The sequence below is a fragment of the Pseudophryne corroboree genome, chromosome 9 (assembly GCF_028390025.1).
Source record: "Pseudophryne corroboree isolate aPseCor3 chromosome 9, aPseCor3.hap2, whole genome shotgun sequence".
NCBI lineage: Eukaryota > Metazoa > Chordata > Amphibia > Anura > Myobatrachidae > Pseudophryne > Pseudophryne corroboree.
In genome coordinates this window covers 75117557-75138632 of record NC_086452.1, presented here as the reverse complement: position 1 = coordinate 75138632, position 21076 = coordinate 75117557, and the positions used below count along the sequence as shown (strand labels likewise).

Here is a 21076-nt window from a genome sequence, read left to right as displayed (position 1 = left end):
CTCCTGCCTGCCGTCCTGCCCCTCAGTCTGGTTTCCGGCAGTGACGGCGGAGTGTATAGCTAAAATCAGGTGCCGGTTCATTAGCCAATCAGAGCTCGCAGACCGGCACCTGATTTGAGATATACATGCTGCCGTCACCGCCGGAGACCAGACTGAGGGGCAGGGCGGCAGGCAGGAGAGGCACGTACTGCGCTCTCCACACAGCAGCAAAGCGGTGAGCAGGACTATGGGGGCATATCTGGCACTGTGGGGGCATATCTGCCACTGTGGGCACATGGCACTGTGGGGGCATATCTGTATCTGGCACTGTGGGGTCATATGTGGCACTGTGGGGGCATATCTAGCACTGTGGGCACATGGCACTGTGGGGGCATATCTGTATCTGGCACTGTGGGGTCATATGTGGCACTGTGGGGGCATATCTAGCACTGTGGGCACATGGCACTGTGGGGGCATATCTGGCACTGTGGGGCATATCTGGCACTGTGGGCACATGGCACTGTGGGGGCATATCTGGCACTGTTCGGCATATCTGGCACTGTGGGCACATGGCACTGTGGGGGCATATCTGTATCTGGCACTGTGGGGGCATATCTAGCACTGTGGGCACATGGCACTGTGGGGGCATATGTGTATGTGGCACTGTGGGGGCATAACTGGTACTGTGGGGGCATATCTGGCACTGTGGTGCATATGTGTATCTGGCACTGTGGGGGCATATGTGTTTAAGGTTTTTACCTGTGGGGACCAATGTGTTATTCCGTGTGAGACAGTCATTACACTCTGTGCAGCAAGGCTACGTCCCTTTTTTTGTTATACAACGCCCACTTTTTGTTATGCCACACCCCTTTTTTTGGACACACGCCTGCAGCGTGCGCTATTATCCCATCTAGGTAGATCACAAAAGCTTTTCAGCTTTCAAAGTAGATCACCGACTCCAAAAGTCTGCCCACCCCGCAGTATGGGATTCAGTGTGGGTTGGATACAGTGCAGGTTGGATACAGTGTGGGATGGATACAGTGTGGGTTGTATATAGTGCGGGATAAAGTGCGGGTCAGATATGGCGCCAGTCAGATACAACACGTTTCACAACCCCTGGCCACTTCCTCAGGTAGTAGTAAGGAAATCACTTAGAGTTACTTGTATCAGGAATACTGAATGTTTAGAGACCACTATAGACAAGAAATCACATCTTATATTTAAATGAATGAAAATGGATTTTCTAGAGCTTATGGTGTAAAAGTTTTGATTGCAACATTTACAAAGAAATTGTGCACTAGACAATACATATATAATTAATAATCTGATCATAAATCTATCAGCAAACAAATCACTTTCTCCTATTGTCTCCTTCTTCTATTTCTTCTGTAGCTTTGACTGCAGCAATTCCATCTATGGACAGACCTTGAATCCCCACAATCACAAGAAGACTTGTGGAGGGTCAAGCGGGGGTGAAGGCGCTCTGATTGCAGGAGGTGGAACAATCCTTGGCGTGGGAAGTGATGTTCTGGGAAGTATCCGAATGCCCTCCAGCTTCTGTGGGATCTGTGGCTTTAAACCTTCTGGGGATAGATTGAGGTTTGTTGTAACCTGCATGCAGTGGTGCAAGTAGAAAAAATGTCTTACGGGTACTGTGTGCGCGCGCCGAAGGTGCGCGTGCAAAAAAATGGGTGTGGCCAAATGCCACATGGGGCGTGGCCAATGAAAATGGGGGCGTGATACACATATGGGGGAGGGGCAGATACACGTATGACCCCAATAGTGCCAGATACACGTTGCCCCACAGTGCCAGATATACATTGCCCCACAGTGCCAGATACACATTGACTAACAGTGCCAGATACACATTGCCCCACAGTGCCAGATACAGAAATGCCCCCAGAGTGCCAGATATACATTGCCTCGCAGTGTCAGATACACGTTGCCCCACAGTGCCAGATATACATTGCCCCACAGTGCCAGATACACATTGCCCCACAGTGCCAGATACACATTGCCCCACAGTGCCAGATACAGAAATGCCCCCAGAGTGCCAGATATACATTGCCTCGCAGTGTCAGATACACGTTGCCCCACAGTGCCAGATATACATTGCCCCACAGTGCCAGATACACATTGCCCCACAGTGCCAGATACACATTGCCCCACAGTGCCAGATACACAAATGCTCCCACTGTGTCAGATATACATTGCCCCCCGTGCCAGATACAGAAATGCCCCTACAGTGCCAGATATGCCCCCAGTGCCAGGTATACATGCCCCCCCAGTGCCAGATATCCCCCAGTGCCAGGTATACATGCCCCCCTGTGCCAGATATCCCCCAGTGCCAGGTATACATGCCCCCCTGTGCCAGATATCCCCCAGTGCCAGGTATATATGCCCCCCAGTGCCAGATATCCCCCAGTGCCAGGTATATATGCCCCCCAGTGCCAGATATCCCCCAGTGCCAGATAGAAATGCCCCCCCCAGTGCCAGATATCCCCCAGTGCCAGATAGAAATGCCCCCCCCCAGTGCCAGATATCCCCCAGTGCCAGATAGAAATGCCCCCCCAGTGCAAGATCCCCCAGTGCCAGGTATAACATGCCGAATTTAGCCGTGGGTACGCCGTACCCACACCGACGGGCCGCCGCTCCTCGCACCGCCGCTGATGTGAGGGAAGGAGAGCGCAGCCTGTGCCTCTCCTTCCCCTCAGTCTCCGGTGGGTGTCTCACAGTTTAATTCAGCGCCGATCCGTGAGCCAATCAGAGCTCGCACCGCGAGCTCTGATTGGCTCACGGATCGGCGCTGTATTAAACTATGACACCCGCCGGAGACTGAGGGGAAGGAGAGGCACAGGCTGCGCTCTCCTTCCCTCACATCAGCGGCGGTGCGAGGAGCGGCGGCCCGTCGGTGTGGGTACGGCGTACCCACGGCTAAATTCTTACGGGTACGCCGTACCCACCCGTACCCGCCCACTTGCACCACTGCCTGCATGTAAATAGTAGTATGTACAGTATGTAGCTCTCTCTCTCTCTCTATATATATATATATATATATCTATATATATATCTATATATCTATATATCTATATATATAGTACTGTGCAAAAGTTTAGGCGGGTGTGTAAAAAATTTTTTACATCACAATACACAGTGCAAGATTCAACGGTGCTGTTCCTTTAAATCCCCACCTGCCGCTAGGGGAGTGGGTGCCATACAGCCTGCCCACTTCCTTAGCAGGCCTGCCTTCTTATCCACCTCGGGGTGGCCTGGACCTAGTGCCCAGTGTCACACGTATTCACCTTGGGGGGGGGGGGACACACTTATTCACTGGCCTAGCGCCCCTAACTGCACACACAGGCCGGAGGCCTGACATCACCCACGGGCCTAGCGCCCGCCTAACTTGTCGCCCGTTGGGTGACCTGGGCCTAGTGCCCAGGGTCACCTTATGTCCCTAACAGCCGCCAATGAACTAGGGCCTAATGCCCTCTAATGCTCCAACAGGCCTAACGCCTGGTATAGCCCCTCGGCAGAGCCGGCCATAGGCATAGGCAAACTAGGCAATTGCCTAGGGCATTTGATATGCTTAGGGGCATCAGCAGCTTCTGCTGATTAAAATGATATGCGGCATGCCTATATTCTATGTGTAGCATTTCATATGCAGATACAGCCACAGTCTCACACAGTATATAGGCATGCCGCATATCATTTTAATCAGAAGAAGCTGCTTGTGCATCCTAGCCACATAGCAATGCAAATAAGATGCATTTTCATAAAAAAGGTGTCCAACGTTAGCATTGATGCAAGATTTATGAGGACACATCTGTATCCAAGCAGAGGCAGAGGTCACAGTGTTATTGGCAGTGTGAGTGCTGTGTGCATGTGAGTGGGTTAGTTGTGCAGTAGTGTTCGGAATATGTGTAAGGAGCATTATGTGTGTCATGTTAAAATGCATTAATAATGTGCAACATACGTGTAAGGGGCACTATGTGTGTCATTATGTGTATAAGGGCATTAATAGTGTGCGGCATATGTGTAACAGGGTACTACTGTATGTGTGTCATTATGTGTATAGGGGCACTAATAATGTGCAGCAAATGTGTAGGGGGCACTATGTGTGTCATTATGTGTATAAGGGTATTAATAATGTGCGGCATATGTGTAAGAGACATTGGCCCTCATTCCGAGTCGTTCGCTCTGTATTTTTCATCGCATCGCAGTGAAATTCCGCTTAGTGCGCATGCGCAATATTCGCACTGCGACTGCGCCAAGTATCTTTGCTATGAAGATAGTATTTTTACTCACGGCTTTTTCATCGCTCCGGCGATCGTAATGTGATTGACAGGAAATGGGTGTTACTGGGCGGAAACAGGCCGTTTTATGGGAGTGTGGCTGAAAACGCTACCGTTTCCGGAAAAAACGCAGGAGTGGCCGGAGAAACGGGGGAGTGGTTGGGCGAACGCTGGGTGTGTTTGTGACGTCAAACCAGGAACGACAAGCACTGAACTGATCGCACAGGCAGAGTAAGTCTGGAGCTACTCTAAAACTGCTAAGTAGTTTGTGAGCGCAATATTGCGAATACATCGGTCGCAATTTTAAGATGCTAAGATACACTCCCAGTAGGCGGCGGCTTAGCGTGTGTAACTCTGCTAAATTCGCCTTGCGACCGATCAACTCGGAATGAGGGCCATTATGTGTAAAAGGGCATTAATAAAGGCTGTCATAACGTGTAAGGCGCATTATGTTTATAAGGACATTAATAAGGTGTCTCATATGTGAAAGGGGCATTAGTGTGTGGAATTAGGTGTATAAATGCATTACTAATGTGTGGCATTATGTGTATAAGGTGCTCTACTATGTGGCGTTGCATATAGAAAGGGCACTACTGTGTTGTCTAATGTGAATAAAGAGCAATAGGGTGTGGTGTAATGTGAATAAAGAGCAATTCAGTGTGATGTAATGTGAATAAGGGGCTCTTCTGTGAGGAGTAACGTTTATAAGGTAAAGTGATACTGCTGTGGGATGTAATATGCATTATGGACACTATCGCATGATCAAATGTGAATAAAGTTGCAGTACTGTGTGGTGTAATTGGAATTGGGGTTACTGTTGTGTGGCCATGCCCCTTGACAGCAAAAACACACCCCTTTTTGGGCTGTGCACCAAATGTGCGAACTGTTCCTATTTAAAATATAGGGGGTACAAACACCAAAATAAGGACTGCTGTAGGTGAGGGGTGATGGTGCTGGGAAAGAGGTGCAAGGTCAGAGGCGGAACCAGCGGTGGTGCTAGGGGGCACCAGTCAAAATCTTGCCTAGGGCATCATATTGGTTAGGGCCGGCTCTGCCCCTCGGGCCTAATGCCCGCCTAACTAGTGGCACAGGCCGGTGGCCTGACTGTTCTTACGGGCCTAGTGCCCAACTACATGTGCCCAAGGGCCGAGAGGGCCCGACTACTTGCCCACAGGCCGGAAGGGCCTGACTGTACCCACGGGCCTAATGCCCGATCACCCGGTGGTCTAGGGAGGAATGAGAGGGGCGGGGCACCTTACAAGGACCTACCTTGGTGTAGAAGGCTGCAGTGGGGAACTGCACAGCTCAATTGCTTCCCACCACTGCAGCGCTTCTCGGCCTGGATGGGCTCTTCTGCCGCTGGACCGTCCTGGCCAGCGGCGCTGCCGTCTCCTCTCCGCGTCCAGCCGCCGCTGGACATCTTCTCCTGGCGGTGTCCTCTTCTGCGCTCTTCCGCGCGCTTCTTCTCTTCGGCTCCCGCCCGGCGTCTGATGTCAGACGCCGGGGGGCCAGGCCTATGACGCCGCGCCCCTCTCCGATTGCCCAGCGCCCCGTGAGTGGCGATTGGCTCGCGGACTCCGCCAGATTTGAAAGGCCGTGGGCGGCGCTTTCCATTGGCAGCCAAATTGGCGCCAAGTTTGAAGCGCCGCCGCGCCGCTGCCCGACGCCGCTCCTCGTCCGGTGCAGGGAACCGATACACTGTCCCTGCACCGGACACCCGCCGCTGCTGCACACTGACAGGCGCTGGGGACAGACAAGCTGCCCCAGCGCTGTCCACAGCTGTCCTCTGCAGGGGATGCAGATCCCCAGCACCCTGCCGTTGGGATGTGTGTTGGGGTACAGGGCACATCTCCACACACTTGCACACAGTTTTTGAAGGAACTCGGCAGGAAGGTTGTTCCAAACATTTTGGAGAACTAACCATAGAGCTTCTGTGGATGTAGGCTTGCTCAAATCCTTCTGTCTCTTTATGTAATCCCTGACAGACTCGATGATGTTGAGTTCAGGGCTCTGTGGGGGACATATCATCACTACCAGGACTCCTTGTTCTTCTTTACATTGAAGATAGTTCTTAATGACATTGGCTGTATGTTTGGGCTTTCATTGAATGGGTTGGGGTTGGGATGCCGGTAGCCGGGATCCCGGCAGTAAGTATACCGACGCCGGGATCCCAGCCGCTAGAATGCCGGCAGGGGGCGAATACAACAGAGCCCCTTACGGGCTCGTTGCGCTTGCCACAGGTTCTATTCCCACTCCATCATAATGACCATCGGCAAAAGTCCATTTTTTTCGGGAGAAAAATTATCGGGGCTAATTGAATACTGCCCAAATTGCTATACTTTTGGATTTTGCAAAAAATAAAAAAACAACAACCACCAACAAAATAAAGTTATAAAATAATGAGCAATAGAAAGAAATCGACCAGAACGGTGCAGCTGCTAGCTCAAGGAGAGTATGTAAGCCTCCAAAATACAGTATAAAGGAGAACCAAAGGTTAAAAAGGTGAACAGCGCTAAGCAGTATGTTGAAGTATCAGCCCAAAGTGGTGCTAAACAATAATGTTATTATAATAATGACTCAATAAAACATTGATTCGTTCAATCAAAAACATTATTATCTAAAAGTTTCTAAGATGAATAAGCTGCATATAAAGTGCATAGATTCAGCATAAAAAGTTTTTTCAATAAAAAATAAAAATGCAAATGTTCATATGTTACATGGTACCCCCTCATGGGTTTAGGACCTATATAGGCGGAGAACAGCCATGGGCCTGGGTACTGTGGGGAGGCTAAATCCAGGAATGCATGGTCATGTGCCATAAAGAAATAGTATATGCGGCACTGCAAAGCGGGAGTATTTGCCTATTTGTTCTGTTATACGTATTACTGTATACTTTACTATCAGAGACCATTTCTTTGTCTTTTCCAGCGCGCGGGGATTCTGTTCTCCGGTCAGTGGGATGAAATCAGGTTTGTAACATCTAATGGATTTACTAAATGTCTTTACATAATAAAACACACCCCGGCAGTGGAGAAAATCTCCCATTTGTAGTTATATGATGAAGTCCTCTGATGAAACGTGGTGGGAGAGGGAAGGGCTGTCTCGGAGATAAATTTGAACTCTGTTGAATGCTGATCCTGCTTTTGGCTCCATGCACTGAACAGTTAAATCATGCAGCAATTGCTGTGGTTCAGTATGTGCACTTTTACATTAGTTCAGGCTTCAGGGGTGTATACAGTTATACAGCTGTATCCTCACTGTGGCTTCTGTTGTACCAAACAGTTTGGTAACTACTGGACTGTTTCTTCTTTGGAGTTTGTAAAGCTGGGGAGTGCTGTCTGTACTTGTGGATAGTTGGGCTGCTTCTGCAGACTTTAAGGATGAGCACCCGGGTAATTGGCCTCTAATATCTCATAAGAAGTGCCGGTCTGTGTGGATCTTGGGATCCGGTCTGAAGATCGACAGTGTCTAGGTCGACAATGTTTAGGTCGACCACTATAGGTCGACAGTCACTAGGTCGACATGGAAGGAAGGTCGACAGGGTTTCTAGGTCGACATGTGCTAGGTCGACAGGTCTAAAGGTCGACATGAGTTTTTCACATTTTTGGGGGGGGATTTTTTTCATACTTAACGATCCACGTGGACTACGATTGGAACGGTAAAGTGTGCCGAGCGAAGCGGTAGCGGAGCGAAGGCACCATGCCCGAAGCATGGCGAGCAAAGCGAGCCATGCGAGGGGACGCGGTGCACTAATTTGGGATCCCGGTCACTCTACGAAGAAAACGACACCAAAAAATAAAAAAAAAACTCATGTCGGCCTTTAGACCTGTCGACCTAGCACATGTCGACCTGGAAACCCTGTCGACCTTCCATCCATGTCGACCTAGTGACTGTCGACCTATAGTGGTCGACCTAAACATTGTCGACCTAGATACTGTCGATAAAACGAACCACACCCGTGGATCTTATATATACAGAAGAGGAGCCAACAACAACTATCACTGCTTCCTGGTAAAACGTAGAGAATCTGGGGGGAGGCTGGGCTGGAGGTGGTCACGAAACAAGTGTGGGCAGTTGCAGCTCCCATGAACTGAGGCTGCAGGAAAATTGTTTCATCAGGATCATCTTACACTATGACAATCAGCAGTAGGAGTCTGGCAGCCTACAGTAGCTGCAGTGGGGTCAGCAGAGAACTTTGAGCCTGGTGGCTGCAGGCCCGGATTAAGCCTTGGGGATGCCCGGGGAACTTAAAACAGGAAAGCCCTGGTGGAGCGGGGATGTATATTAGATTATATGCCTGACAAAGGGTGGCCTTGGGTGAAGTGTGCCCTGCATCCCCCCGTAATCTGGCTATGGGTGGCTGTAGAAAGATTAGCTTCCAGCAGCTGTTGGTGGGTGATTTCATGTCATTTTAGCCCAGCCCCTTCCCTACGAACTTCTGATTCACAGCAATTTGCTGTAACTGAGTCTAATTACATGAAGAGCCTGGCCCAACCCATGAAATGATCAGCTGCATCTTCTCACCGGCCCTTTCCCAGAGATGAGCAACTAAACATCTCCGCCTAAAGCTTATGGTGTGTACACACGGTGAGATCCTTGCTATGCCCGATTTTCACTTGCGATTTCCCTTGAACTCCCTGAAGCCCACATAGCACAGATTTTGACTAACTTTTCTTGAGATATGGACTATGTGTGCTTACGAATTTGGCTTATGTGAGATTTTGGCTTATGTGAGATGTCATTGACATGTGAGATGAACTAGATAGTTCACCGATCTAGCAAGGATTGACTTGCCTGCACAGTCTATCTTTTCTTGCGATGCCGACCTGGCGGGACCGCGCATCGGGATCGAAACAGGATCGCAAGGTGACTTACACCTTGCGATCTGCACTAACTTTTCTTGCGATTTTGACTATATAGTCAAAATCGAAAGAAAATATCTCACCGTGTGTACACACCCTTAGTACCTTAGTTCCCTTCATATCCCTTAATTGTTACTGGATGTCATTACGTAACCTTTCACATCCCTACTTGTTAATGCTATTTTTAATTTACTGATATATATATATATATATATATATATTCAGTTTTTACTGTCTCTGTCAGGACCTGCAAGTGTATCATTAATTGGATATTGGTTCCCATAGCTGTGTCGATGCCTGGGCCAATGGCGCGGGATGTGGACAGTCTGGCCCTGTTTATGAAAGCCGTGCTGTGTGATGACTTGTTCCAGCTGGATCCCACTGTCCCCCCAGTCCCTTTCAAAGATGAGGTACAAGCAAATTACACAAAACTTGAACTTGTTTATTTATTTATTTATTTATTTTTTTGCCCTGAGCATTTTCCACCTCTTTGCAGTTTTTTTTTTACAAGTGTTCCCCAAAGTCACAGGTAGGAAGAGGAGTTTTCTGACCATCCCAGTGTATGGAATTCCCATAAAATTATTTAGCAGAGCACCGCACAGTGGGCCCGATTCAGTGATACATAAGATTCCGAATGCAGACAAATCTCAAGTTTTTCTTTGCAAATTGCAGATGCATCCTGGCATACATACACAACTTTGAGTGATTCTGAGACATTAAGGGGTACATTTACTAAGCAGTGATAAGAACGGAGAAGTGAGCCAGTGGAGAAGTTGCCCATGGCAACCAATCAGCACTGAAGTAACATCTATAATTTGCATACTATAAAATGATACAGAGCTGCTGATTGGTTGATGGGGAAATTTCTCCACTGGCTCACTTCTTCACTCATATCACTGCTTAGTAAATGTTCCCTTTAGAGTCGTACGCATGTCACTGGATGAATGGGCGTTACTGTGTGTCAGTGGTGCATTTGCACGTAGGATAAGCATACTGTGGGCATCATGGGCAAGTAGACAGAATTGCGGGCTATTTAGAGGAAAGCATATTCAGGCAGAAATCTGTCCAGTATCAGTCGGAAGGCAAATATGATTATCCTCCGGTATTCTGAGTCCACGGCATAGACTCCAGTTTTTCAGACTACTAGTGCAACTGACATCACTATTATTGTCACTTGTACCTACCTACCCCTTGCTGGAAGTAAAAGATCCATCACAAAGAGGCATTTCTTTGACATGCACAACTAAGAACAGAACTAGATATGACTGTACACAGAGCAATCAGGCCCAATGATTGTGGGGGCAATGTATCAAGCAGTGTATTGAGGGACGAAGAGTACTAGTAGAGAGGTTGCCCATAGCAACCAATCAGCTTTGAGGTAGCATTTATCAGTGGCGGAACTAGCGAGCGGTGGGCCCAGGTGCGACAGAATGCTTTGCCCCCCCCATCCCATCCAAGCCAACCCCCTGACCCCTGGAGAGGATCTGGTGAGGGGGACCTGCTCAGGGCCAGAGAAATGGATACCTAGCAACAGTGCCGTAACTAGACATTTTAGCACTGTGTGCAAGAAACGGCATCGGAGCCCCACCACTGCATGCAAAACAGGGGCAGTGCGCACCGTAGGCGCGCGCAAAAATACATAGTGGCATGGCTTCGTGGGGAAGGAATGTGGCCACAAAATAATACCAATTCATAAAACGGTGCACAGTAGTCTCCATTATTCAAATTACGCCGCACAGTAGCATCACTACACCAGGTAGAGACCCTTTTACACCTTACGGCGGACAGATTCCTCTTTTTACACATTACGGCAGACAGCGTCCCCTTTTTACACATTACGGCAGACAGCGTCCCCCTTTTTACACATTACGGCAGACAGCGTGCACTTTTTACACACAACGGCAGACAGCGTCCCCTTTTTACACATAACGGCAGACAGCGTGCCCTTGTTAAACATAGCGGCAGACAGCGTACACTTTTTACACATAACGGCAGACAGCGTGCCCTTGTTACACATAACGGCAGACAGTGTCCCCTTTTTACACATTACGGCAAAGATTCCTCCTTTTTACGCATTATGGCAAAGATTCCCCCTTTTTACACATTACATCAGGCAGATTCCCCCTTTTTACACATTACGACAGGCAGATTCTCCCTTTTTACACATTACATCAGGCAGATTCCCCCTTTTTACACATTGCGGCAAGCAGATTCCCCCTTTTTACACATTGTGGCAGGCAGATTCCCCATTTTTACACATTGCGGCAGGCAGATTCCCCATTTTTACACATTGTGGCAGGCAGATTCCCCCTTTTTACACATTGCGGCAGGCAGATTCCCCATTTTTACACATTGCGGCAGGCAGATTCCCCCTTTTTACACATTACGGCAGACAGTCCCAAGAAAGAAAGAAAGAAAGAAAGAAAGAAAGAAAGAAAGAAAGAAAGAAAGAAAGAAAGAAAGAAAGAAAGGTAGCCCGCAGCACACAGCGGCATGTAATGAGTCAGTTTGACTCATTACATGCTTTGGGCTCCTGGACAGAGGCGGGCCCCAGTGCAACGCACTGGTTGCACTGGGGGTAGTTCTGCCTCTGGCATTTATCACGTGCATTCTATTAAATGATAGGTACAAGTTGATTTCCCACAATTTAAGTAACACCCCTAGTGGTGTTGTCGTGTGTCAGTCTGGAGCGTACCTTCTCTGCAGAACCCCCACACCACGGCAGAGAGACAGGAAACTCCCTAGTTGCCCAATACAATGAGGAGACCAATGGGTGAAGTGATGTCTGTTTTAATGAACGAAATCACTACCTTACTTTTTGTCTGTTTCAAGTAAAGGCAGAATAACACACACAGTGCAACACAATGTCGAGTAAATGGACACAATATGGTTAACAATACAATGAACCTTGACTAGCATATTTTACCTCGGCTGTCACCGTGTGTAACTCTGTAATGCTTTTACCTTAGTATTAATAGTGCAAAAAGTATCTAAATAACAACTCTGTTTACAAGCTTTCACTTTTCTGTATTAATAAAAATACGGTAGCGTCTAGTTTTCCTTCGTGGAGAGGACCGTTCCCATAAGCCCCTGGGTCCATGTCACAAAGTATTTGGAATAGTAACTTGTGGCGAGCGGAGCGGAGCGAGACACCGAGCCCGAAGCGTGGCGAGCGTCCAATGGTGCATGGATAAAACTAAATGATCTCAAATGAACGGAGAATGGATAAAACATTTAAGTGCTGTAAGGGCAGAGCCGGCCATAGGTATAGGCAAACTAGGCAATTGCCTATGGCATTTGATATGCCCAGGGGCATCAGTAGCTTCTGCTGATTAAAATGATATGCAGCATGCCTATATTCTGTGTGTAGCATTTCATATGCAGATACAGCCACAGTCGCACACAGTATATAGGCATGCTGCATATCATTTTAATCAGCAGAAGCTGCTTGTGCATCCTAGCCACATAGCAATGCAAATAAGATGCATTTTCATAAAAAAAGGTGCCCGACGTTAGCATTGAGGCAATATTTATGAGGACACATCTGTATCCAAGCAGAGGCAGAGGTCACAGTGTTAGTGGCAGTGTGAGTGCTGTGTGCATGTGAGTGGGTTGGTTGTGCAATAGTGTTCAGAATATGTGTAAGGAGCATTATGTGTGTCATGTAAAAATGCATTAATAATATGCAACATATGTGTAAGGGTACTATTTGTGTCCTTATGTGTATAAGGGCATTAATAATGTGCGGCATATGTGTAACAGGGAACTACTGTATGTGTGTCATTATGTGTATAGGGGCACTAATAATGTGCAGCAAATGTGTAGGGGGCACTATGTGTGTCATTATGTGTATAAGGGCATTAATAATGTGCAGCATATGTGTAAAGGACATTATGTGTAAAAGGGCATTAATAAAAGTTGTCATAATGTGTAAGGTGCATTATGTTTATAAGGACATTAATGTGTCTCATATGTGTAAGGAGCATTACTGTGTGGAATGTGTGTAAATGCATTACTAATGTGTGGCATTATGCGTATAAGGTGCTCTACTATGTGGTGTTGCATATAGAAAGGGCATTACTGTGTCATCTAATGTGAATAAAGAGCAATAGGGTGTGGTGTAATGTGAATACGGAGCAATTCAGTGTGATGTAATATGAATATGGGGCTCTACTGTGAGGAGTAACATTTATAAGGTAAAGTGATATTACTGTGGGATGTAATATGAATTATGAACACTTTTGCATGATCATATGTGAATAAAGTTGCAGCACTGTGTGGCGTAATTGGAATTGGGGTTATTGCGTGGCCATGCCCCTTGCCAGCAAAAACACACCCCTTTTTGGGCTGTGCGCCAAATGTGCAAACTGTTCCTATTTAAAATATAGGGGGTACAAGATCAGAGGCGGAACCAGCAGTGGTGCTAGGGGGCACCAGCCAAAATCTTGCCTAGGGCATCATATTGGTTAGGGCCGGCTCTGTGTAAGGGCGGAAGTTATCTACTGCCCTCTCGTTATGTCACTTCCTAGTCCTGATCACGAAGAGAAAATATACACAACTATAAAAATACTAGTAAGTGTCACGTGACTCAGAGTTAACTTTAGTTGGCGCTTCAGCTGCTGCACGCTATAGCGGGGCATGAATATAAATAACCTGTTATTTGTACTTGAGAGTTTTAGCAACAACAAACACATAATAATAATAATAATAATAATTATTATTATTATTATTATTATTATTATAATACTACTTCAGGCAGCAGGCAATGATCTTATGAGCAAATGAGTCCTGCAATATACAAATATAAATTAACCTTTAAATCAGGGGTGGGGAACCTGCCCTCCAGCTGTTGTTGAACTACACATCCCAGCATGCTCTGCAACAGTTTTAGCATAGCCAAATAACAAAACTGTAGTAGGGCATGTTGGTATGTGTAGTTCAACAACAGTTGGAGGGCCAAAGGTTCCCCACCCCTGTTTTAAATAGTCCTGTATCACAGAATACCGTTGGAATCTTCCCTGGCCAGGCTTTTGTCGGTGCACGTCCAATGCTGAGAGAGCAAGTAGAGGGAGAAAATGTAACACAATATTATGCTGAGGGATTTGCTGAGTGTCTCTGCAATTTCTGGTAAATAAAGTGTTAACAGAATCTGGCAAAATAGCAGTGAGGATCAGAATAGTGCTGTCCCAGATAACAGAACAATGCTGCCCATTGCAGTTGTTGGCACCTAGGGGGTATTTCAGACCCAGGGGCAAACGCAGGATTTATAAGGGGGGGTTTCCGTGTGTGTGTTGCTATATTGTTGCTGTATATAGTAGCATTTAATAGCAGCACTGTGAGGCGTATGCATCAGTGTATGCCACGCTCAGTCGCTGATAATGGATAGCGGGAACATCCCATGTTATGAATGAAGCGTTGTGGCCACAATATAGGACACATCTATATACATATATACATGTACACAGTGTGTGTGTGTGTGTGTGTGTGTGTGTGTGTGTGTGTGTGTGTGTGTGTGTGTGTGTGTGTGTGTGTGTGTGTGTGTGTGTGTATATATATATATATATATATATAGAGTAAAGATACACTCGGCACTCCGCCAAATAAATGTAGACATCTTGCCCGGTGCCTTCCTTCTGAGTTTGATATAAGTATGGTATGTAGGCGGCACTCGTGGACTTAATTCAAATAAGAAACCCGGAACACTCCTGGGTTGAATACAACGTTTCGGATTTATTATCCTTCGTCAGGTATATAACAAATGCAAGAAATCAAGCTTACCTTTATGCAGTTAAGAAACACCAAGTGAAAGTGAAAGTAAGTGCAAAAACACTCCCCATGCTGCTGCTGCTGACGTCATCACCAATAGACGGCGCCTGAGCAGTGACTGGGACAAAGTGAAAATGAAAGTGAAAGTAAAAACCGTTACCATGGTTACAATGATACATTGTACAAACGGACATTACTACAAATGATCTTACAGCAATACTACAAAAAATAGCAACATAACCATTATAAGAAACAATTAAAGGAAATCATTTCATTCAGTCCATGCGGGGAAACAGTATTCAAAAGATGTATCCATTTAATTTCTAACTGCAGAAGGATCTTTCCTCTATCACCCCCCCTGATATCTTCCTTGACATGGTCCAACATCATGTAGCGTAATGAGGAGAGACTGTGCTTGCAAGATTTAAACTGGCACACCGTTTTGCCTATGCAGCTTATATTACATAGGCAAAACGGTGTGCCAGTTCAAAGAAAGAATGGCACAACACCGTAGCGCCATTAAGCAGATATTGGAAGGGAAAAACATAGATCAGCCTGTTGCCAAACATTTTAAATCTTGCAAGCACAGTCTCTCCTCATTACGCTACATGATGTTGGACCATGTCAAGGAAGATATCAGGGGGGGTGATAGAGGAAAGATCCTTCTGCAGTTAGAAATTAAATGGATACATCTTTTGAATACTGTTTCCCCGCATGGACTGAATGAAATGATTTCCTTTAATTGTTTCTTATAATGGTTATGTTGCTATTTTTTGTAGTATTGCTGTAAGATCATTTGTAGTAATGTCCGTTTGTACAATGTATCATTGTAACCATGGTAACGGTTTTTACTTTCACTTTCATTTTCACTTTGTCCCAGTCACTGCTCAGGCGCCGTCTATTGGTGATGACGTCAGCAGCAGCAGCATGGGGAGTGTTTTTGCACTTACTTTCACTTTCACTTGGTGTTTCTTAACTGCATAAAGGTAAGCTTGATTTCTTGCATTTGTTATATACCTGACGAAGGATAATAAATCCGAAACGTTGTATTCAACCCAGGAGTGTTCCGGGTTTCTTATTTGAATTAAGTCCACGAGTGCCGCCTACATACCATACTTATATATATATATATATATATATATAAAATCACTCATATGGGGCAGTACTCCTTTTATAAATGGCATTGAAACGTTGACTTTTATAATGTCATCGTTTGTATGCTAGGAGTGCAGCACCATTTGAGTGACCTGTACTATGAACCCTATATGTGAGAGCACCCAGCAAAAAAAAAAATGAGAATATATATATATATACAGTATACATACACACACAAAACCAATTCAGCCGGCCCTCCTTAATATCAAACAGCTGGCCCCGGTGCCCATGTCCAACAAGTCATACTGATCCAAAGGAGGATCACAAGATGGCACTCGAGAGGCAATTAGAGATGAAGAAAAGCTGGTATTTGTTATATTGTCAACATTTCGAGGCCTCCGCCTCTTTGTCAAGACACACCAGTACAAACAAGTGAAACACACTTACCCACTTAAAATACCCGCGCCAGACAGCCAATCCCATCGTCACTTCCCAAGCGCTCACAGGTTCCACGTCATGTCACATGACGTATTTCCTGCTCGCCACCACCGGGATCCACAGCAACCGAGACGCTTGTGTCTCACCATGGACTTCCGGGTTGACGATGTCCTGGGTTGCTATGGTGACCACACGCTGAGCAGCCCGAGTGCAGGATCACATGGTACAGCCCCTCCACTTGCAGCGCCTGTGGAATGATCAGGGATAGTGGCTGTTAATACATATAAAAGTCCACGAACATTAATACATTACAATGTGGGGAAGAATATAGCATATAACAAATATATACAAACATAGAAATCACATAAACACTTAACATACTGTTAAAAACAGCTCTGAAATACACAGCACAATATCATTGGGGAGATACTTATCAGAAAAGTGCTCAATGAAGTTAGTATACAAAACAATTAATATATTAGACATACCCATGGAGAGTACATACAAACTGCACAAATCAGATTACCAGATTAATATACATAATAGAAACCAGTCCCCACATAGAGAGAGAGAGAGAGAGACAGACAGACAGACAGAGAGAGAGAGACAGAGAGATGTAGAATACTGATAGAGAGAAAGATAAATGTAGAAACCCCTAGAGAGAGAAAGAGACACTATAGATAGATAGAAACCCCCTAGAGACAGAGGATGTAGATAGATAGATAGACAGACGGAAACAGAGGGTGAGATACTCTAGATAGATCACACACATAGCTAAAACTTACTTCCTCTGTAGGATCCCAGCTCCTGAGTGTGATCTCTGGAATCCCCTGTCAGGTCTCTCCCCCACGCTTCTTCATGCTCCTCCTGCCTCTGAGGCAGCTGCATGACAGGCTCAGCTCTGCTCAGCATTCAGTTTGTGCTCAGCAGGGACGGCCTCTGCACAATGGAGATGGGGGCATCTAAAGGCTCCCGGCAGTACTGCACTCGGCAGTGACAGTGATAGGTGCCCTGCTCTCTCTCTGTCAGCGTCCGGCCGGCTCATAACAGCCGTCCTCTGGTCGGAGATGTACTGTAGACAGAGTGTCTGTCAGCCAGCACTGATCAGGGGGGGTTTCTGGGTACTCAGAAACCCCCTCTGCGTGCGCTACTGAGACCTGATTGCTAGGCTGCGTTTTCTCACAGCCTGCGATCGGATCCAAACTGCGCAGATGACTGCACCGCCCATCGGTGCATAGCAACGGGATGGTGCGAAAAAAGCGATCGCATGGGCGATCACAAGGAGATTGAGAGGTAGGTTTGTGGGTGTTAACTGACCGTTTTCAGGGAGTGTCTGGAAAAACTCAGGCGTTTCCAAGGGTTTTCAGGGAGGGTGTCTGAGGTCAAATCCGGTCTCGGACAGGCTGAAGTGATCGCAGCGGCTGAGTAAGTCCTGGGCGGTGCAGAGACTGCACAAAATCAGTTTGTGCATAGATACATAGTTACATAGTCAGTGAGAGTAAAAAGAGGCAAAATGCCCATCGGGTTCAACCTGTATTCTGTGTTAAGCTGTTCATGTTATAAATAATGCACCTGCTGAAGTAATGGTTAAGTACCAATTGACAACTATGATTCTTACCACTCCCAGACATTAATGTCACTATGTTAAATGCTATAACCCTGGATACTTTTTCAAGTTAGAAATTTGTCCAATCTGTTTTTAAATGCATTTTCAAAGTCTGCCATTATTACCTTCTCCAGCAAGGAGTTCCAAATCTTTATTGCCCTTACCGTGAAGAACCCTTTTCTACGTTGTGTACGGAATTATCTCTCCTCTAGTCTCAGCGAATGCCCACGTGTCCTATATAGAGTTCTTTTAATAAACAAATCCCGTGCTAACTCCTTGTAATGACCCTTTACATATTTGAAGATATTAATAATGTCTCCTCTTGGATGCCACTAGCGCATGCAGGGGGGGTTTCTGAGTACCCAGAAACCCCCCCTGACAGGCCGATTTTCTTTTAAATAACTGCCTGCAGGCCCCGATCTAAGCCCCACCTCTCACGGCAAAATGCCGCGAGTAGTGGGTGTATGGTGATTAGGAGGGGCTAATACGAGACAAACTATCTGGATCGCGTCATTTTTGGCCCCGCCCCCTCACAATCGCGGGATCACGAGTGGGCAGAGCCTACTACTGCAGTGTGCTGGGTTCCCGTTCACACACCTCATGTGCTGCATGCATCTGTTCTCAAAGCAGGGCCGGTTCCGGGGCTTCTGGCGCCCCGGGCGGCATTAGGGGGCGTGGCTTCATACAGGGGGTGTGGTCAGTTACGCCCCCTGTACTGTTGTAGGATGTGCGGTGCGCGATGACGTCATCGCGCACCGCACAGCATAGGTCCTCTCCACGAAGGTAAACTAGACGCTAAGCTGTGCTGTGCGGTGCGCGATGACGTCAACGCGCACCGCACTTCATTACAGTGAAGGTCCTCTCCAGGAAGGGAAATTAGACACGTAGCGTCTAGTTTCCCTTCACAGCGGGCAGCCCACGAAGGGAAACTAGACGCGTAGCGTCTATTTTCCCTTCATACCGGACAGCGGGCCGCGGCAGCGGGGGGTACCACAGCAGCAGCGGATCTTGCCATGGTGCGGCGCCCTCCGGAAGGCGGCGCCCCGGGCAAAAGTCCTGCTTGCCCGTGGCAAGATCCGCTACTGTCTCAAAGCCACAGTAAGTTTACATAATTTACACCTACAGGCTGGTGGGCACCTGAGGGCACCAACATATTGCTATATGGAGTTCCAGAATATATAGTGTTATATATATATATATATATATATATATATATAGATAGATATATATATATATAGATATATACAGATATATATATATATACATACATATATATGTATATATATATGTGTATATATATGTGTATGTATATATATATATATATATATATATTTATTAGAGCGATGTGGTCATGGGCTACATGCACCCCGCCCTGTGAGTGGTAAGTACAGCTGTGTACCCCGCTTCTGTGGTGGAGAGTGCAGTGTTACATGCACCCCACCCTGTGAGTGGTAAGTGCATAGCTGTGCCCCGCTTCTGGTGTGGTGAGTGCTGTGGTTTTTCCTCTGTGTGTATATATATATATATATACTATATATATGTGTATATATATATATATATATGTGTGTGTGTGTGTGTGTGTGTGTGTGTGTGTGTGTGTGTGTGTGTATATATATATATATGAAATGGGGGGGAGGGGGATATAGCGACCAACGGTGTCTTTAAAAACTCACAGAAAAGGTATAAAATATAAAAGCAATTTATTCACATAAAAATAAAGTTTGCACATAAAAAGTTTTTTCACATAAAAATATCTTAATAACAGGTCTCTTTAAAAAATGGGATAAAAACAATTTACACAATTCTGAGTATAATACCAGTTAAAAAGTAGATAAGAAGATTATAACTTAACTTGGTATAGGTCACTGCCAGGTTGCCCAACGCGTTTCGTCATACAGACTTCATCAAGGGGTGAAGTCTGTATGACGAAACGCGTTGGGCAACCTGGCAGTGACCTATACCAAGTTAAGTTATAATCTTCTTATCTACTTTTTAACTGGTATTATACTCAGAATTGTGTAAATTGTTTTTATCCCATTTTTTAAAGAGACCTGTTATTAAGATATTTTTATGTGAAAAAACTTTTTATGTGCAAACTTTATTTTTATGTGAATAAATTGCTTTTATATTTTATACCTTTTCTGTGAGTTTTTAAAGACACCGTTGGTCGCTATATCCCCCTCCCCCCCATTTCTTTTAAATCCGTGTACATCGCAGGGAATTACCATCCCTGTCTGGGGGCCAGCTGACACCCTTTTTGAATTTCTAGGGAGTATCTATTTTTAACTTCACACCTTTTTTTATATATATTTTTTATATATATTATTCTCTATTCTTAATAATTGTCAAACACAAGTGGCGCAATAACTCCTCCATATCCATATATATATATATATATATATATATATGTGTGTGTGCGTGTGTATATATATATATATATATATATATATATAGGTGAAAATTGTGTACAGGTGCGCTGGTAGTTCTGAAATAATGGTTAGCAGTCCTCAAGTAGTTCACCACTGGGCTATTGTACTGGTGTAAACCAACACCGCTGCAGTTCTCCAAGACGCTCAGGACCCCTTGAGCAAAGATATCTGGAAGTAGAAATTCAAAAGAACGCGCCCATAGTGCAAATCAAATTTATTTCTTTAAAGCACATCTTTAACAACAAGGCACACAGTTTAAAAATACAGGTTGAGTATCCCATATCCAAATATTCCGAAATACGGAATATTCCGAAATACGGACTTTTTTGCATGAGAGTGACATAGTGAAACCTTTGTTTTTTGATGGCTCAATGTACACAAACTTTGTTTAATACACACAGTTATTAAAAACATTGTATTAAATGACCTTCAGGCTGTGTGTATAAGGTGTATATGAAACATAAATGAATTGTGTGAATGTAGATACACTTTGTTCAATGCACAAAGTTACAAAAAATATTGGCTAAAATTACCTTCAGGCTGTGTGTATAAGGTGTATATGTAACATAAATACATTCTGTGCTTAGATTTAGGTCCCATCACCATGAT

The 21076-nt window shown here is 45.6% G+C and overlaps 1 protein-coding gene and 1 long non-coding RNA gene across 5 annotated transcripts in view; one reads left to right on the top strand and one right to left on the bottom strand.

Annotated features, from left to right (window-relative positions):
* Positions 1 to 17352, bottom strand: part of LOC134957549 (uncharacterized) — an 88876-nt gene extending 71524 nt beyond the window's left edge. Inside the window, exons 1-2 of the long non-coding RNA XR_010186660.1 lie at positions 17218 to 17352; positions 16442 to 16679 (exon numbers count right to left, since the gene is read on the bottom strand). This is a non-coding gene — a long non-coding RNA (uncharacterized LOC134957549). The remainder of the gene's footprint in view (positions 1 to 16441; positions 16680 to 17217) is intronic.
* The window catches only part of LOC134957548 (vitamin D3 hydroxylase-associated protein-like), a 98592-nt gene that overhangs the window by 47058 nt on the left and 30458 nt on the right, over positions 1 to 21076 (top strand). For all 4 annotated transcript variants that reach the window (XM_063939527.1, XM_063939528.1, XM_063939529.1 and 1 more), the window contains exons 5-7: positions 1372 to 1578; positions 7200 to 7240; positions 9419 to 9543. In XM_063939527.1, the coding sequence (XP_063795597.1) occupies positions 1372 to 1578; positions 7200 to 7240; positions 9419 to 9543 (373 nt within the window). The remainder of the gene's footprint in view (positions 1 to 1371; positions 1579 to 7199; positions 7241 to 9418; positions 9544 to 21076) is intronic.